Below are 14,360 nucleotides of genomic sequence, written 5' to 3'. Positions count from 1 at the left end.
GGGGTAAGGGGGAGGGGACCTGAGGGACCCCCCCCAGCCCAGGCTGGCCAAGCCACCAGGGGCGCCTGCCCCCCGCCGCTGCCCTCGGCCCGGGTCCTCGGCGCGCTGGATGCCCAGAGTGGCCACGCCGGGGCCCCACTTCCTTCCGCCAACCTTGGGAGAGGGCAGCAGGGGCGCGGGCGCACCTACCTGCGCTGGGGCTCCAGGGGGCAGCGGCGGCAGCAGCAGCAGCAGCAGGGCGGCCAGCAGGAGGGGGCTCATGGTGCCCGCGGGACTCCCGCATCGTCCTAGCCCGGGGGCGGGGGCAGACGCGCGGGGAGCCCCATGGCGGGGCCGCGGGGCGCAGGCGGCGGCGCGGTGCCCGAGGAGAAGGAGGAGGAGGAGACGGCGGCGGCGGCGGTGGCGGGGACACGGGCTGCCCGGCTGCGGGGGGCCGAGCCCGGGTGGCTCATGTGACCCAGCCACGCGCTTCCCCCCCACCCCCCGGGCCGAGGGGGAGGGGCCGGCCGCGGCCGGGGAGGGGGCGGGCAGCCGGCGGGCTGCTGCCCCCTGGGGCTGGCGCCCACGTGGGAGGAGGGAGGGGGCCGGAGGGCACCCGGGCACGGAGGGGCAGCGGCCCGCGGGAAGGCACGAGGGAGGAGCCAGACACCCAGTGACAATGATTTTATTGCACACGGCCGGGGGACCCCTCGGCAGCCACCAGTCACTTCCCGGGAGGCGGCGGGGGGCTCCGGGGCTTCTGCAGTCTCTCCTGCTGGAGCCTGGCGCTGTTGGCCCTGCGCGGGGGAGGGGGGAAAAGGCTGCGGTGACCCCGGGAACAGGGGGAGGGCCCGGCCTTGGGGTGGACTGGGCGGCCCTGGCTGCGGGTACACATCGTTCTCCCTACGTGTCTTTGCTCAGCTCCCGCGCTGCCCAGTGGCCTGCTTTCCCGGCACCAGACCTCCCTCCGCCCGAGCCAGGCCCCGCCCCCTCCGCCCTCCAGCCTGTCCCCCATCCACCCGCAGCCTCCTGGGGGACCCCGTTTCCTCCCTGTCTGTGGCCCGGGAGGGGGAGGGGCAGAGACCTGGCCCTGGTCCTGCTCTCGTTGTACAGGGCCAGGATGACGCGGTCCTTCTCGTCCATGAAGCTCCGGTGGACCTGCTCCAGCTTTCTGCAGGGGGAACAGGGTCGGGTCTGGCTCGGCCCCCCAGCCCCGGCTGCCCTCTCCCCGCCCCCGGGCCTGGTTACCTGAAGGCGATGTAGTGCAGCACCATGCCGCCCAGCATCAGCAGGAGGCAGTAGCCCAGAACCCGGTGGTTTTGCTTCTGCTGCCTCTGCCAAGCCCGGCGGGAGGCTTCGGGGTGGACCTGGCGGAACTGGGCCCAGTACCGGGAATCGGGGGACGACCAGGAGCTGCGACGGGACAGGCACCACCTTGACAGGGGATCCCTGGGGCTGCGGGAGAGCCCGGGAGGGCGGCCCAGGGGCGGGAGCAGGGGGGGAGCCGGGGTGGCACAAGGTGGAGGGCAGGGGGTCTGGCCTTCACCTGGAGGCGGAGGCAGGGCCCTGGTTCTGGGAGTTGGGGGCCTGCTGGCTGGGGCGCCGCATGGAGCCTCGGAGGCTGAGCTGGCTGTCGTAGGCTCGCCGGCTGCAGTCCTTGCTCAGAACCCGGTAGGCTTCATTCAGCTCCACAAAGCGGTTGTGGAGGGCAGGGTTCTTCGGGTCCCGGTCCGGGTGCAGCTGGGGGTGGGGATGGGACAGGGTAACTTCCCCAGGCAGTTCTTCCCAGAGCTCTCACACCTGGCCCAGTGATGCCAGAACTGCCTTCAACAAGTGCTTCTTACCCATCCTTTCCCTTGTGTAGTCTTACTCTGTCAAGCCAGCTCCTCCAGGCAGCCACCCTGGCTTAATCCCTGCTAGGAGGCCCTCCCCTCCACCCCCCAACACGTCTCTCCTATGGTACACTGTGTGTCGCAGCTGTCTGGGTTTGGTCTAGCCTGTGTGCTCCATGCGGGCAGGCGCTTGGTCTTGCCAATACTTTGGGTCTGCCCAGCACCTGGTACAGTCGAGGCACACTAAATGTTTGAGTGACAGAAAGGCTGGATTTTGCGGGACAAAGGGGACAGACATGGCGGCCACGTGGCTTTTCCCCCAGCCTTCTGGGTGTCCCCAGTGGGGCCCCTGCTCTTAGCACATGCCCCATCCTGGCCCCAGGCCGACATTTCTCAGCCAAAAAGACAGGACAGGGAAGGGTGTTCCAGGTCACTCCCACCCTCTGACTTTCCTTGTCTGCTCTGAGACCCCAAAAGCCCACTGCCGATGAGGGTGCTCCCTCTCACGATGAGCTGGGCCTCCCCCAGAGCTCAGAATGCTCATGAAGAGGTGCCTCCCCAATGCCAGGAAGGCAAGCGCAGGAGACGTGACAGCCTCCACACACTCCTGCTGCCACTGGGCCCACTGGAGCCTCGGTCAGTGACTTATCCAAGGTCACGGGGCTCCTACGGGACAGAAGCGAGGTCTTTTGACTCTGAGCTCTTTCCCCTACTCAGCATTTGGAAAGGGCTGGGGAGTGAGGCAAGGGCAGCTCCCTCCTTCCCCAGATCCCAAAGCTGGCTCCTCCCAGGAGCAGGGCTCACTCCTACCCCAGCATCTGGGCCAGCCACACGTACCTCTTTGGACTTGGCAAAGAAAGCCCGTTTGACTTCTTGCATGCTGGCATCTGGCCGGATCCCCAGAAGCTCATAATAGTTACTCTGTCCTGCCCTGCACAGAAGATTAGGGGCAACTGGATGGCTCTGGGCATCCCCAAAATAATGGGATCCAGCCTGGTCACTCCAGGGGCCCTGAGCACATCAAGCCAGCCTCCCTGCACCCTTATTCCTTGGACGATGGAAGTCCAAGGGACCTTTGAGACCAGTACCCGTATCCTGGTTTTACAGACAGGGAAACTGAGGCCCAGAAAGGGGACATGAGCAGCACATGTTAGTGGCTGAGTTGGTATTTGAAGCCAAGTCCTCTGACTCCATGGAGAGGGGAGGCACCAAGAACCAAGCACATGAAATGTCCAAGCTGGGGGAATGGGGGGTGGAGAGGGGCCCCACCGGATCCGGCTCCCTTATGTTACATGAGGGCCAGCCAGGAGAGCAGAGCCCGAGGTCACGAAGACAGGCCAAGCTCTCTCTACCTCCCCACCCCCCTCTCCCCTGCCCAGACTCACCTCAGACAGAAAGTGGAGCTGAGGAGCCTGGCACAAGGAGGGCATCGGGGGCATCTCAGCTGGCAGAGCTGAGATACCAGGTGCAGAAGGGACATTTCTGGGCCTGGGGGAAGATGACCAGTGGGGGGGGAGGGCAGGGAGGACACAGAAAGTCACAACCCTGGTCCCCATTTTACAGTTAAGAAAGGCAGATCCAGGTGAGGTGGGGCCACAAGGCTAGGAAGGGCCTGAGGTCTCCCTGACATTCGATTCACTGCCTTGCAGGGGACGCCTTTGATAGGGGGTGTTTCTGACACTGGAGGACACTGGGGGATCTCTGATGTTAGGAGACTCCGGGATGCGTGACATTAGGGGAAACTGAGGAATATTAGGGGCTTCTGACATGGGGAGCTTGGGGATCTGACATCGCAGGGAACGTTGGGGTCTCAGACATGGGCAGGGTGCAGGAGGCCAGATGTTGGGGGTCCCCCGCAGTGGGAAGAAGAGGCTGCCGGGATGAGGGAGACCTTTCCTGGAGGGCTGGGTGAGGGGCAGGTTCTCACCCCACAGGGGAGGTGGGGAAACTGAGGCTGCGGAAGTCCCTCCCCGACCTTGGCCAACACAGGCAGAGGCCTCCGTCCCTCCAGGCTCCCGAGCAGACTTTCCCCCCCCCTCCGCCCCGCACCTAGACTTCAGGGGAGGGGCCTGGGGCGGAAAGCCCCGCCCCCCGGCGCCGCCTCCTACCTCCCCCCCCCCCAACATTGGCCCGGACACTCACGGGAGCTCCGGGGCCTGAAGCCCGTGCCGCCATTTCCTTCTCTCGCCTAGGCCACGCCCCCAGCCACCCTTGGAGCTTGCAATTGGTCTGCGTTGCCCTTAGCCCCGCCTATCCAACCCACAAAACGGTTGTGTTCACCCCTCCCACCATCCATCCTCGGCTGCTCCCATTGGTCCTGACGTCCTTAGTCACGCCCATCAAGTTAAGTAGTGTAAGGGCGGGAACCGACGTGGACGAGGCCCCGCCCCCAAGGCCCAGAAGTGATTCCCTTCTGGCAGGGCTGAGATCTTAAGAGGTTTCTCAGAACCCCGCTCACACCCACACCTGGTTTTACAGAGGCTCAAGGAGGCCAAATGGCTTCTTCACTGTCAGTGTCAGAGTCAAGATTCGAACTCGGGACCTCTGGCTCCAGTTCTGTCAACTAAATCCATCCGGTGCACGGACAGCTGGGGAAACTGAGGCCAGAGCTGGGAAAATCAGTGCCCGAGTCCCAGAGTATGTTCTCATAAGCAAACTACTTTCCTGGTTGTGCCTCAGTTTCCCTAGCTTGAAAATGAAGGCGATAGAGGGATCGGGGATTGAGGACTGTTTTTTTTTTTTTTTTGCAGATTTTGCAGAGTGATGCTTCCGTGGAGGTTAGGGCTGGGCTGTTCCCGATACTCTTGGGAGCATGATCTAAGGGCAGACCCAACAGGCTTCCTTCCCCAGGTGGTCCAAAGGGCCCAAAATACAGCCAAAGGTTAAGGATCCCTCTAAGGATCCTCTGGGGGCAGCAGTTGTCTGGATTGAGAGCTGACCCCAGAGACAGGAGGGCCTGAGTTTCCAATCTAGTCTCAGACACTTCCTAGCTGGGTGACCTTAGACAAGTCACTTATCTCCCACTGTCTAGCCCTCACTGCTTTTCTGCCTTGGGACCAACCAGTACTTAAACAGAAGCTAAAGGTTAAAAAAAAAAAAATCTCTGAGCTAGATGACTTCTAGGGCGCTTCCAAATCCTAAATTCCAGGATCGTACTGACAGAGAAGGCTGAGGACACTCAGTAAGTTCATGTGTCTTTGTACATTTGGGAGAAAATGAGACACAGCCCCTTCCAGGATATTCCTCAAACAAAGCACAGTGGACGCTGCAGCTCCAAGAATAAATGCTTTATTGTCTGTACAGCCCGAGGAGGAGGGATGGCCCCAAGGAGGCCCAGGGCTTTTCCTCAGGATGTCCTGGCCTGGACCAGGTTGTAGAGTAGGATGGCACCCTTGGCTGAGGGGCAGAGCTCGGCCCAGGCTTCGGCTTCCTCCTGCAGGCGGTGCACTCTCTACGCAGAAAGATGGACTTAGACGAGGGATCTAGGGCCCAGCCATCCTCCCTCCTGGCTGTTCCTGGGCATCCTTGTCTCTCCCTTGCCAGCTCCCTCCTGGAAGGGCCTCAGAGTCCTCTGCCTCAGAATCCCCCTCCACCATGTCTGGCAGGGAGCCATCCAGCCTTTGCTCCAAGGCTTCCAGGGAGGGCCACCTGGGCATCTCTGCCCCCACCACCCCCAAGCTCGGGCCTTTGGGGCCAGGCAGAGCATCTTACGAGCCCCCCACCTGTCAGCCCTGCAAAGACAAAGAAATCCTCCCCTTCCCCCAGCCTTCTCTTCTCTGGGATAAAGATTCCCATCTCCTTTGGCCCCTCTCATGGCATGCACTTGAGGGCCTTCCCTATGTTTCCTTTGGAGAGGCTTCCTTTGGTCAGTGCCTGCCCCAAAGCGCTGTGCCCCCAAAGGGAACCCATCTTCCTCGTGTATTCTCAGCTCCCAGGAATGCAGTAGTGAGCTCTCGTGGCGGCCCCAGACTCTCGCAGAGCTGGCCATCCACTGAGATTCCAAGACCTTTTCCACACCTGCCCTCTGTATGAAGATTATACAAGTTCAAGAGGGCCCATTTACCCTCTTTAAAATCTCATCTTGGGTCAGTAAGGTGACTCAGTGGATGGAGAGCCAGGCCTAGAGTTAGGAGGTCCTGGGTTCAAATCCAGCCTCAGACACTTCCTAACTGTGTGACCCTGGGCAAGTCACTTAACCTCTTTTCTCTAGCCATTCCTGCCCTTCTGCCAGTATTGATTCTAAGACGGAAGATAAGAGTTCAAAAAAATCAAATGGAATCTCATCTTGGTCTGGGACTATCTTAAAGCTCAGTGCGAGACTTGGAGACCGAGGACAGGATGGGGATTCCCATGGAGTGTGGCTACTTTCTGCCTATGGGATTTGGGGCAAACCCTCTCCCTTCCAAGATGCCACCTGCAGCCCTGGCTGGATGTCACCCATCTTGCCCCACCTTGTCTTCCCTCCCAGCATCAGCCAGGGACCCCGGCATCCTGCCTCCCAGCTCTCACCTGCAATTCCATGAAGATGATGTCAGTGGACTCATGAGCTTCCAGCCCTCCGGTCATATAGAGGGTCCTCACCTGCTCAGAGCTCAGGCTACAGCTAAAGGAGCGGGGAGATAAGCTCTGGAGGCAAAGCGGAACCACTCCAAGCCCAAGCCTGCCCTGGGGATCCTGGCCCACATCTCAGTACCCCCAGCCCAGGCCTCTCCTAGAAGACCAGGGGCAAAGTGTTTGAAAACTGGGGCTAAAACCCCCTGAGGACTGGAAGCATCCCCCCAAGCTGGGGCTGAACTGATTGCAGAAGAAAGCCCCGTGCTTCATAGACAGGACTATTTCCTTGTATTCCAAATGTCTGTTTCTAGCAAAAAAGTCACCTACTAAAATGGTGTGCCCTCGTCCCCTCTCTAGTTGGCCAGTTCTGTCTTTCCCTGCTCCCCCACCCCAAAAGAAGAGGGGGACCCCCAGCTACCTGACATAGAACTCAGCACTGGCCCTGCCGGCACTGGTCTCATTTCGGGCAATGCCCAGAAGGAGGGGACGGCTCAACGTAGCCAAGGGCAGATTCACCTAGTAGGGATGGAGGCGGAGGTCAGGGGACAGCCCTCCAGTTCCCATCCTCCCGGCCCTCCACGCGCACTCCCCACATCTCCTCAGTCCCAGTCTCAGGCCCTCACCTCATCCCGGATCTCCTGCAGGATGGAGGAAAACAACTCCCGGACAACCAGGTCCTCAGGCAGGTCCTCGTGCCGCAGGCTCTCCCCAGGAAACAGGGCCTGCAAGGAGACATCCTTAGCTCAGTATTTGTCCCCAGGTGGGCCGAGACTCTCAGGCAGAAGGAGCCCCCTGGGTGGACCAGCCTCACTCTAGTAGTCTGTCTATCCAGGCCCTACTGAAGCACATCAGAGTAGGAGAGGAAGTGAGGGCCAAGCTCTTGGGGCCAGGAGACCTGGGGCTCAAAGCCTGGCTTTTCACTTCAAAAGGTTTTTCATGAAGGCTTTTATTTTTTGTCCCCTTCTCTCTCTCTCTCCTTTTTTTCTCTTCCTTCCTCTGTTTCTCTCCCTTCCTTTCTCTTTTCCTTCCTCTCTTTTTTCTCTTCCTTCCTCTCTCTCTCATTCTCTCTCTCCCTTCCTTTCTCTCTTTTTTCTTTTCCTTCCTTTCTCCCTCTTTCTTTTTTCTCTTCCTTCCTCTTTTTCTCTCTTCCTTTCTCTCTCTCTTTCTCCCTTCCTTTCTCCCTTTTTTCTCTTCCTTTCTCTTTCTCCCTTCCTTTCTTTCTTTTTTCTCTTCCTTCCTGTCTCTCTCTTTCTTTTTTCTCTTCCGTCCTCTCTCTCTCTCCCTTTCTCTCCTTCCTAAAACCCTTCCCTTCCTTCTTAGAATCAATACTGTGTATTGGTTCCAAGGCCAAAGAATGGTGAGAGGTAGGCAATGGGACCTAAGTGTCTGTCCCAGGGTCATGCAGCTACGAAGTCTCTGAATTCAGATTGGAATCTAGGACCTCCCATCTCCAGGCTTGGCTCTCTATCCACTGAGCCACCTAGCTGCCCTATCCCCTTCCTTTTCCAATAGATCTCTTTTCAACCATTGAGTCCTTGTGACAAAGAGTAAAAAAGATGGAGATTGGACCTGGGATTTCTTGGTTCTGAGGAAGGAGCTTCCTCACTCAGGTAATCTCATCACCTCTGCTATGAAGTCTAAAAAAGTACCTGAAGCTCTGAGACATCATGACCATGGCCAGTAAAGGTCAGAGGCAGGATTTGAACCCAGGGCTTCTCCATTCCAACATCACCTCTTTAGCTATTGCCTTGTATTTTTTTTTTAATTTTTTTTTTTTTAAATTTTAAACCCTTAACTTCTGTGTATTGACTTATAGGTGGAAGAGTGGTAAGGGTAGGCAATTGGGGTCAAGTGACTTGCCCAGGGTCACACAGCTGGGAAGTGTCTGAGGCTGGATTTGAACCTAGGACCTCCCGTCTCTAGGCCTGGCTCTCAATCTACTGAGCTACCCAGCTGCCCTATTTTTTTTTTTTTATTTTTTTTAATCATGAGTTCAGCAAAATGAACCAACAAATGAACAACTTGGACAATTGATATCATATTGCAGTGATTCCCAAAGTGGGCACCACTGCCCCCTGGTGGGTGCTGCCGAGTGATCCAGGAAGATGGTGATGGCCACAGGTGCATTTATCTTTCCTATTAATTGCTATTAAAATAAAAAAAAATTAATTTCCAGGGGCTGAGTAATATTTTTTCTGGAAAGGGGGTGGGAGGCCAAAAAAGTTTGGGAACCGCTGTCATATTCCATACCCATGGTCCACCACTCTGCAAAGAAGAGCCAGTCATGACGAGGCAGAAAGCAGATGGTTCCTCCTGGCCTGCCTCCCATCTCCTCCAGCAGATCACCCTCTCTCTCACTTGTGAGAAAACTGAAGGAACTGAGGGGATTAGACCCTGTGGGAATCACACCACACGGATTCCATCTTGTGACTCAATTCTGGAACTAGCTCAGTTCCCCTTCTAGGCCGTTATGGGCCCAGTCCAATTTCTGTCTCGTGAAAAAAGCTGATTCAATTGTGGGACCTGGGAGAAAGCGTCATGGCATTGCTTAAGGCCAGCCGCTTGTGGCTGCTCGAACACCCCTTGTCAAGGCCCTCGGTTATGTCGAACAGAAACACAGCCAGAGCCCAAGACTGCCAGAAGGAGTTTTTTCACAATTCTACATCTTGAGTGGTCCAGAAGTCTTCTCTGCAAACTGACCCCATACTGATCAGTCCGTTATGGTTTCCATGTTTCTTTGAGTGTTTCCAGATGCTTAGAGGAGTCCTTGCTTCCCCCCTTCCCAATGAAAGGAATTCTATCTGTTTACTCTCTCTCCCTCCTCACTTGGAAAGTCCCTCATTTTTCCTCCAATTAGAAATCAGATTACCTGATGTCATATTGTTTCCTTTGAATAAGTTGGTCTTATTGGAAGGTTTTTAAGGTATAAAAGCCGGCCTCCCCTTGTATTCAGGGTCCAGCCCTACACCAAGGGAGAGGCCTGGTCCTGATTTGTTAGGCAATTGGTATGGTTACTTAAGAAATTGATGGGCTCAGAAGATCAAGCCTTTTTTTTTTCTCAGTCATTCCAGCTTTGACTCACTGCAGGCTTCGCTCCCCCCTGCCCAGAGCTGCTTCCTTGCTGCCTGCAAACACTTCTGGGGCCTGTCCTTCCAAGACCCTCACCTGTTCCCAGCATCCCTGCAAGCAAGCTGTAGTTCAAGATCTGACCTCCTCTTTTCTGTCCTCAGCCTGGAACCTCCTCCCTTCCTTGCCTTGTCAAGCAAGGGCCTCTCTCCCTGCCTCCAGTCCCAGCTGATGCAGCATCTGTTTGTGTTGTAGGTGCTGCTGTTGGGGAGGAAGACATAAGGCCTACCACCGTGCTCTCCCTCCTCAGGTAGGTCCTCAGCCCTCAGGCCCTGGGCCACCCTCTGGGCAGTTAGAGGGCTGGAGGGGGGCAGAAATGAGCCCCCAAGAGAACAGCTTCCCCCAGCATTCTCCTTGTTTGGGGGGCTTTTAGTGCCTGGCTTGCTTGGCCTCTAGAAGTTACAGGGCTCTCTTTGCCTGACTTTGTGGGATGTGGGGTGCTCACCTGAGGCTCAGGGTGGCCCCCTGGCACATCGATCAGCCCAGGGGCCTCAGCCACCCTAAGAGACCGGCGTAGAAAGACAAAGTAGCCGTCCGATGTGCCCAGCATGGCACCCACACCCAGTGGGTCTGCCAAGTAGGCCTGGGCATCCCCCCAGTCAGCCTTCCCCTGGCACCTCAACCTGCCTGCTGAACTAGCCCAGTTGGTGCCTAGGAAGTCCTGGTATGAGGTGAGCCCCATAAGCAGCGTAAGGCAGGGCCCCCCGGGGCTGGGGGACCCCAGGGATGCTGAATGCAGTCGAAACTTGGGAGCATCGAAGAGCCAGGGCTGGGCCTGCCGGCGGGCATTCCAGGTGGCAATGATGGGGTCATCCCCTCCAGGCAGCGGGCGCCGGTCATAAGCTGGGCTCAACTCTGCCCGCACCTGCTCCTCAGAAAGGCCTCCCAGTGGGCATTGGAGCAGCAGGGAGACCTCAGGATCCATGGCACAGAGTGGGCAAAGCTGCAGGAGGAGAAAGAGGGCAGAGTGAGCTCTGCCCTGCAGGGCATCTCCTGCCAACTGCTGGCCTCTTGTGGTGTGCCAAGCCCTGCCAGGCTCTAAACCGCCCCCGGCCCCAGGCCTCTACTGACTGCTACTGCTACTTCCGGCCCTCCCCCAGCTGGGGCTGGCTCCGCCCCTCCTCTCCCCGCGCCGAAAGCGGAAGGAGAGTCCTGCAGCCTCTCATTGGCTCCCTGGACGCCCAGATCCGGTGGGCGGGACCCTGAGGCAGCCCAGGTGCGACAGGCCCCTCCCTCCGCCGCCAGCTGTACCCCGCGCTAAGCGGTAGCCAGACCTCGGAGGAGGAGCCTCCCTCCCCTCCGCCCTGGGTCTCGGATTGGGGGGGGGTCCCCAGGATCTGCTGAGGCCGGGCTGCGACCCAGTGAGCTGCGTGTCTGTAGACGAGGCCCTTCCTCTTCCCGGCCGGCCTCCGTGGACGGGCCACATGACGCTAAAGAGCGTCTCTCCAATCCTGCGGTCTCGGGTTCTCGGGGAGCGCCGGGCATGAACCCCGCTGGGGGACAGACCTCCCAGCAAGCCGGGCCCTGGGGGAGAAGGACCCGGAGACCGTCAGCACAGGTGAGAGCCCAGGGGTCCTCCGTGGGCGCAGGGGGCCCCCCAAGATCCTCAGCCGGGGCAGTTGGCCCAAGCGCAGGGGATGGGGGAGCCGGGGATGCTCCCCCTCCCGGGGCTGGGGATTTCCCAGGGAACAGCGGGTTAGAAAGGGACCAGCACCCCCGCGTCCTTGGGCTGTTTCAGGAGCGGGACGTGCGGCTGTCCAAGGCTCTGTCCTACGCCCTGCGCCACGGGGCCGTGAAGATGGGGCTGCCCATGGGCTCAGGTAAGACCCTCCGTGAGGAGGCCGTGGGGCAGCCTCGAGGGCAAAGGCAGGCTTGGGAAGTGGGGAGCGAGCTGGCCGCCCTGAGAGAGCAATGAGGAATCCTCTTTCGTGAAAGCTTCCACAGGGCAGGGGTGGCATTGTGTCATCTGCCCACTCTGTACCAGGGGCACGGTCTGGACAAGGAGCCAAGAAGATCTGGGTTCAAATTCTGCCTTGTGTGACCCTGGGCCACAGTACCCTCCTCTGTAAAAGGGGGATGATGACAATAGCCCCCATGTCCCAGGGCTGGCTGAAGGAGTAGAGGAGGGGCCATGTGAAATGCCAGAGAAATGTGGGCAATTCTGCCAAGGCAAGAAGGGCCAGGCTGCTGTGGGCAGGGGCAGTGCCCAGAGGGATGAGGGTGCCCAGCTCTGGGCTAGATGTTTCTGATGCCCTCGCAGATGGCTTTGTGCCCCTGGATGCCCTCCTCCAGCTGCCCCAGTTCCGAGGCTTCTCCGAGGAGGACGTGTGCCGCGTGGTGGAAACCAATGAGAAGCAGCGCTTTGCCCTGCGCCCAGGGGCCCCCGGGGCCTGCGCCTGCATTCGAGCCAACCAGGGCCACTCGCTGCAGGTGGGTGGCCTGGGGGGGGCGGTGTAGAGAGCCCTGGAGGACCCCACATCAGCTCAGGGGAAGGCCAGGCATCAGGATAGGGGTGGGCAGTGCCCAGGAGAAGGGAAGCTCCTGGAGGAAACGTCGGCATCCCTTTGTCAGAGGGTCCAAGCAGGTGCTGGACTTGGAGTCAGGGGGTCCAGGACAATTCCTCGCTAGTTGGGGGACTCTGGGAAGCTCCATGCCTCAGTTTCCCTCCGTGGAAAAAGGGGAGGTTGGCCTTGAAGGCCTCTAAGGTCCTTCCTAGGCCTAAAGCTATGGTTTGGGGTCAAGTCCTAACTCCTGGCAGAGGCTGGGCAAGCCTCTGCCCTCAGTTTCCTTATCTGTAAAGTGGGGCAATCATCCCTGCGCTGTGGATTTCCCAGGATGGTTTCATGGAAAGGGCTAGGGGACAGCCGTCATGATTAGGGAGAACGAAGGCCACCCTCAGACTCCTGGGTGACCCCCTCGTCGTTCCTCCTAGCAGCTGGCCGACCTGGAGCTGACACCCCTGAGGACCCCCCAAGACCTGCCCCCCGTCCTGGTCCATGGGACATACTGGCGCCACTGGCCCTCCATCCGGCAGGAGGGTCTGTCCCGGTGTGGGAGGACCCACATCCATCTGTCCCCTGGCCTGCCCGGGGAGCCCCACGTCCTGAGTGGTCAGTAGCCTCCCCGGCCCCTGGCCAGAGTACTGGGACGCCCCGGCAGTCTGGCTGCCCCCTGACTCTGTCTCTTAGGGATGCGGCAGAACTGCGAGGTGGCCGTGTTCATCGATGGGCCCTCGGCCCTGGCTGGTGAGTCTGGGGGCCACGATGAGGGGTGGGGGGAGGGAAAGGGCAGAAACAGCCTGATTGGACCCTTCCCCACAGAGGGAATCCTGTTCTTCCGCTCGGCCAATGGGGTGATCCTGACTCCAGGGGACGCCAGGGGTTTCTTGCCCCCCAAGTACTTTAAGGAGGCCCTGCAGCTGGGCTCCCCAAGTGAGTACCCTTCACCCAAGCTCCTGTTCTCTTCTTGAACCCAGGCCTGGTTAGCCTCCAAGGGCTGGGGAGTTGCCTCTTGACTTCAAACCCTGCCGGCTTCCGCCTCTATTAACCCTTCTCTCCCCTCATCCCTACTCTTTCTGTGGGTCAGGGAGGCCTCTTTCTCTGGCTGAAGAGGAGACAGAGGGTCAGAGTGGTCCCCAGGGTGCCTCAGCCAACAGCAGAAGGAAGAACATTCGGAGTGTCCAACCATGAAATATTTATTTATAAAAAGACAAAGAAAAAAATCCTCCTTTCTGTGGCTGTGTCCAAACTTCTGTGCAGCTGCGCCTGGGGCCCAGATCGCCCTGGAGGCAGCCAGGTCCTGGGACTCCTCAGCCCACTTCACCCAGCTCCAGAGAGGGAGGGGTCATCGCAGGAGAGGATGGGCAGCCCGGGGGGGGGGGTGTCTCCCCCTCATCCCTTCCCCCTCTGCCCTGCACAAAGGAAGTAGGGAGCCCCCCCTCAGGGAAGGGGGAGACACAGGTGAGGCTTGGGGTGCATGAGGGCCAGTGGAGGGAGAAGAAGCGTGTGTGAGAGGGAGATGGAGGCCGGAGGAGACTCAGAAGGCCTCATGGCCCCCCGTGAGCTGCAGGAAGAGATCCTCGTCCAGCTCCTCTCCCCGGGCGCGCTCCCGGGTGGACAGGAAGATGTAGCCCCCGATGTACTCGTGCACGATGCGGCAGCCCGCCGACACGCAGCTGAACGCCACGTTGATGTGCTCGTCAAACTCGATGGCCACCTGCAGGGCACGCCACGGGCACGATTGGGAGGAGACAGAGGGAAGGGGCAGCCGGGGGCTCAGGGGACCCAGAGCCAGGCCTGGACCCTGGCTGGGTGACCCTGGCCAAGTCACTCAGCTCCCATTGCGAGGGAGAGACAGAGGAAGAAAGAGAGGAGAGAGTCAGAGGGAGAGAGCAAAGGAGAGAGACACAGAGGGAGGAAGAAGGGAGAGAGACAGAGAGACAGGGAGAGAGAAAGCAAGGGAAAGAGTGAGAGAGACAGAAGGAGAGGAGAGAGTCAGAGGGAGACAGAGAAGAGAGACAAATGGGAGGGGAGAGTGCAAAGGAGAGAGACAGGGAGGGAGGAAGAGGGGAGAGAGAAAGCAAGAGAAAGAGGGTGAGGGAGAGACAGGAGACAGAGAGAGGAAGGAAAGGAGAGAGTCAGAGGGAGACAGAGACAGAGAGAGAAGAGAGACAAATGGGAGGGGAGAGTGCAAAGGAGAGGGAGGGAGAGACACAGAGAGAGGAGGGTGAGACAGAGAGAGGGACAGACAGAGGCAGAAGGAGGGAGGGAGGGGAAAGAGACAGATGGGGGTGGGGGGAGAGCGAAGGAGAGATACAGAGGGAGGGAGGGAGGGAGAGCCCAGGGCTGGGGACCCCAATGTGGTCCCCCT

General features: G+C 59.1%; 5 protein-coding genes across 10 annotated transcripts in view; 1 reads left to right on the top strand and 4 right to left on the bottom strand.

Moving 5' to 3' along the window:
• PLCB3 (phospholipase C beta 3) overlaps positions 1 to 261 on the bottom strand; it is a 50,962-nt gene extending 50,701 nt beyond the window's left edge. Inside the window, exon 1 of the mRNA XM_044682022.1 lies at positions 20 to 261. Coding sequence (XP_044537957.1) covers positions 20 to 261 — 242 coding nt within the window. The remainder of the gene's footprint in view (positions 1 to 19) is intronic.
• A 387-nt stretch (positions 262 to 648) lies between these two features.
• Positions 649 to 4,092, bottom strand: DNAJC4 (DnaJ heat shock protein family (Hsp40) member C4). The gene is made up of 7 exons (XM_044680258.1): positions 3,954 to 4,092; positions 3,197 to 3,299; positions 2,649 to 2,742; positions 1,526 to 1,719; positions 1,228 to 1,392; positions 1,064 to 1,150; positions 649 to 776 (listed from the first exon to the last, which is right to left on the bottom strand). The coding sequence occupies exons 2-7, from the start codon at positions 3,289 to 3,291 to the stop codon at positions 704 to 706; spliced, it is 708 nt and encodes a 235-aa protein (XP_044536193.1). The 5' UTR covers positions 3,292 to 3,299; positions 3,954 to 4,092; the 3' UTR covers positions 649 to 703.
• Positions 4,093 to 5,083: 991 nt separating this feature from the next.
• Positions 5,084 to 10,543, bottom strand: NUDT22 (nudix hydrolase 22). 2 transcript variants are annotated; one of them, XM_044680403.1, is made up of 5 exons: positions 9,937 to 10,543; positions 6,989 to 7,087; positions 6,784 to 6,881; positions 6,321 to 6,414; positions 5,084 to 5,262 (listed from the first exon to the last, which is right to left on the bottom strand). In XM_044680403.1, exons 1-5 carry the CDS (start codon positions 10,414 to 10,416, stop codon positions 5,158 to 5,160), a joined length of 876 nt encoding a protein of 291 aa, XP_044536338.1. In that variant the 5' UTR covers positions 10,417 to 10,543; the 3' UTR covers positions 5,084 to 5,157. The 2 variants fall into 2 exon arrangements, with proteins under 2 accessions (XP_044536338.1, XP_044536339.1); XM_044680404.1 differs by lacking the exon at positions 6,989 to 7,087.
• Positions 10,544 to 10,748: 205 nt separating this feature from the next.
• Positions 10,749 to 13,189, top strand: TRPT1 (tRNA phosphotransferase 1). Of its 5 annotated transcripts, none has more exons than XM_044680401.1 (7): positions 10,749 to 11,049; positions 11,230 to 11,311; positions 11,752 to 11,921; positions 12,427 to 12,601; positions 12,680 to 12,736; positions 12,812 to 12,922; positions 13,077 to 13,189. In XM_044680401.1, exons 1-7 carry the CDS (start codon positions 10,975 to 10,977, stop codon positions 13,178 to 13,180), a joined length of 774 nt encoding a protein of 257 aa, XP_044536336.1. In that variant the 5' UTR covers positions 10,749 to 10,974; the 3' UTR covers positions 13,181 to 13,189. The 5 variants fall into 5 exon arrangements, with proteins under 5 accessions (XP_044536336.1, XP_044536335.1, XP_044536333.1 ...); XM_044680400.1 differs by having other exon boundaries at positions 12,424 to 12,601; XM_044680398.1 differs by having other exon boundaries at positions 10,749 to 11,311.
• A 14-nt stretch (positions 13,190 to 13,203) lies between these two features.
• Positions 13,204 to 14,360, bottom strand: part of FERMT3 (FERM domain containing kindlin 3) — a 12,568-nt gene continuing 11,411 nt past the window's right edge. The window contains exon 10 of the mRNA XM_044682021.1: positions 13,204 to 13,819. Coding sequence (XP_044537956.1) covers positions 13,527 to 13,819 — 293 coding nt within the window. The 3' untranslated portion in view covers positions 13,204 to 13,526. The remainder of the gene's footprint in view (positions 13,820 to 14,360) is intronic.

This window comes from Gracilinanus agilis, chromosome 6, assembly GCF_016433145.1.
Source record: "Gracilinanus agilis isolate LMUSP501 chromosome 6, AgileGrace, whole genome shotgun sequence".
Classification (NCBI taxonomy): Eukaryota; Metazoa; Chordata; class Mammalia; order Didelphimorphia; family Didelphidae; genus Gracilinanus; species Gracilinanus agilis.
Note: the sequence above shows the minus strand (reverse complement) of the source record. Positions and strands in the feature narration are given on the sequence as shown.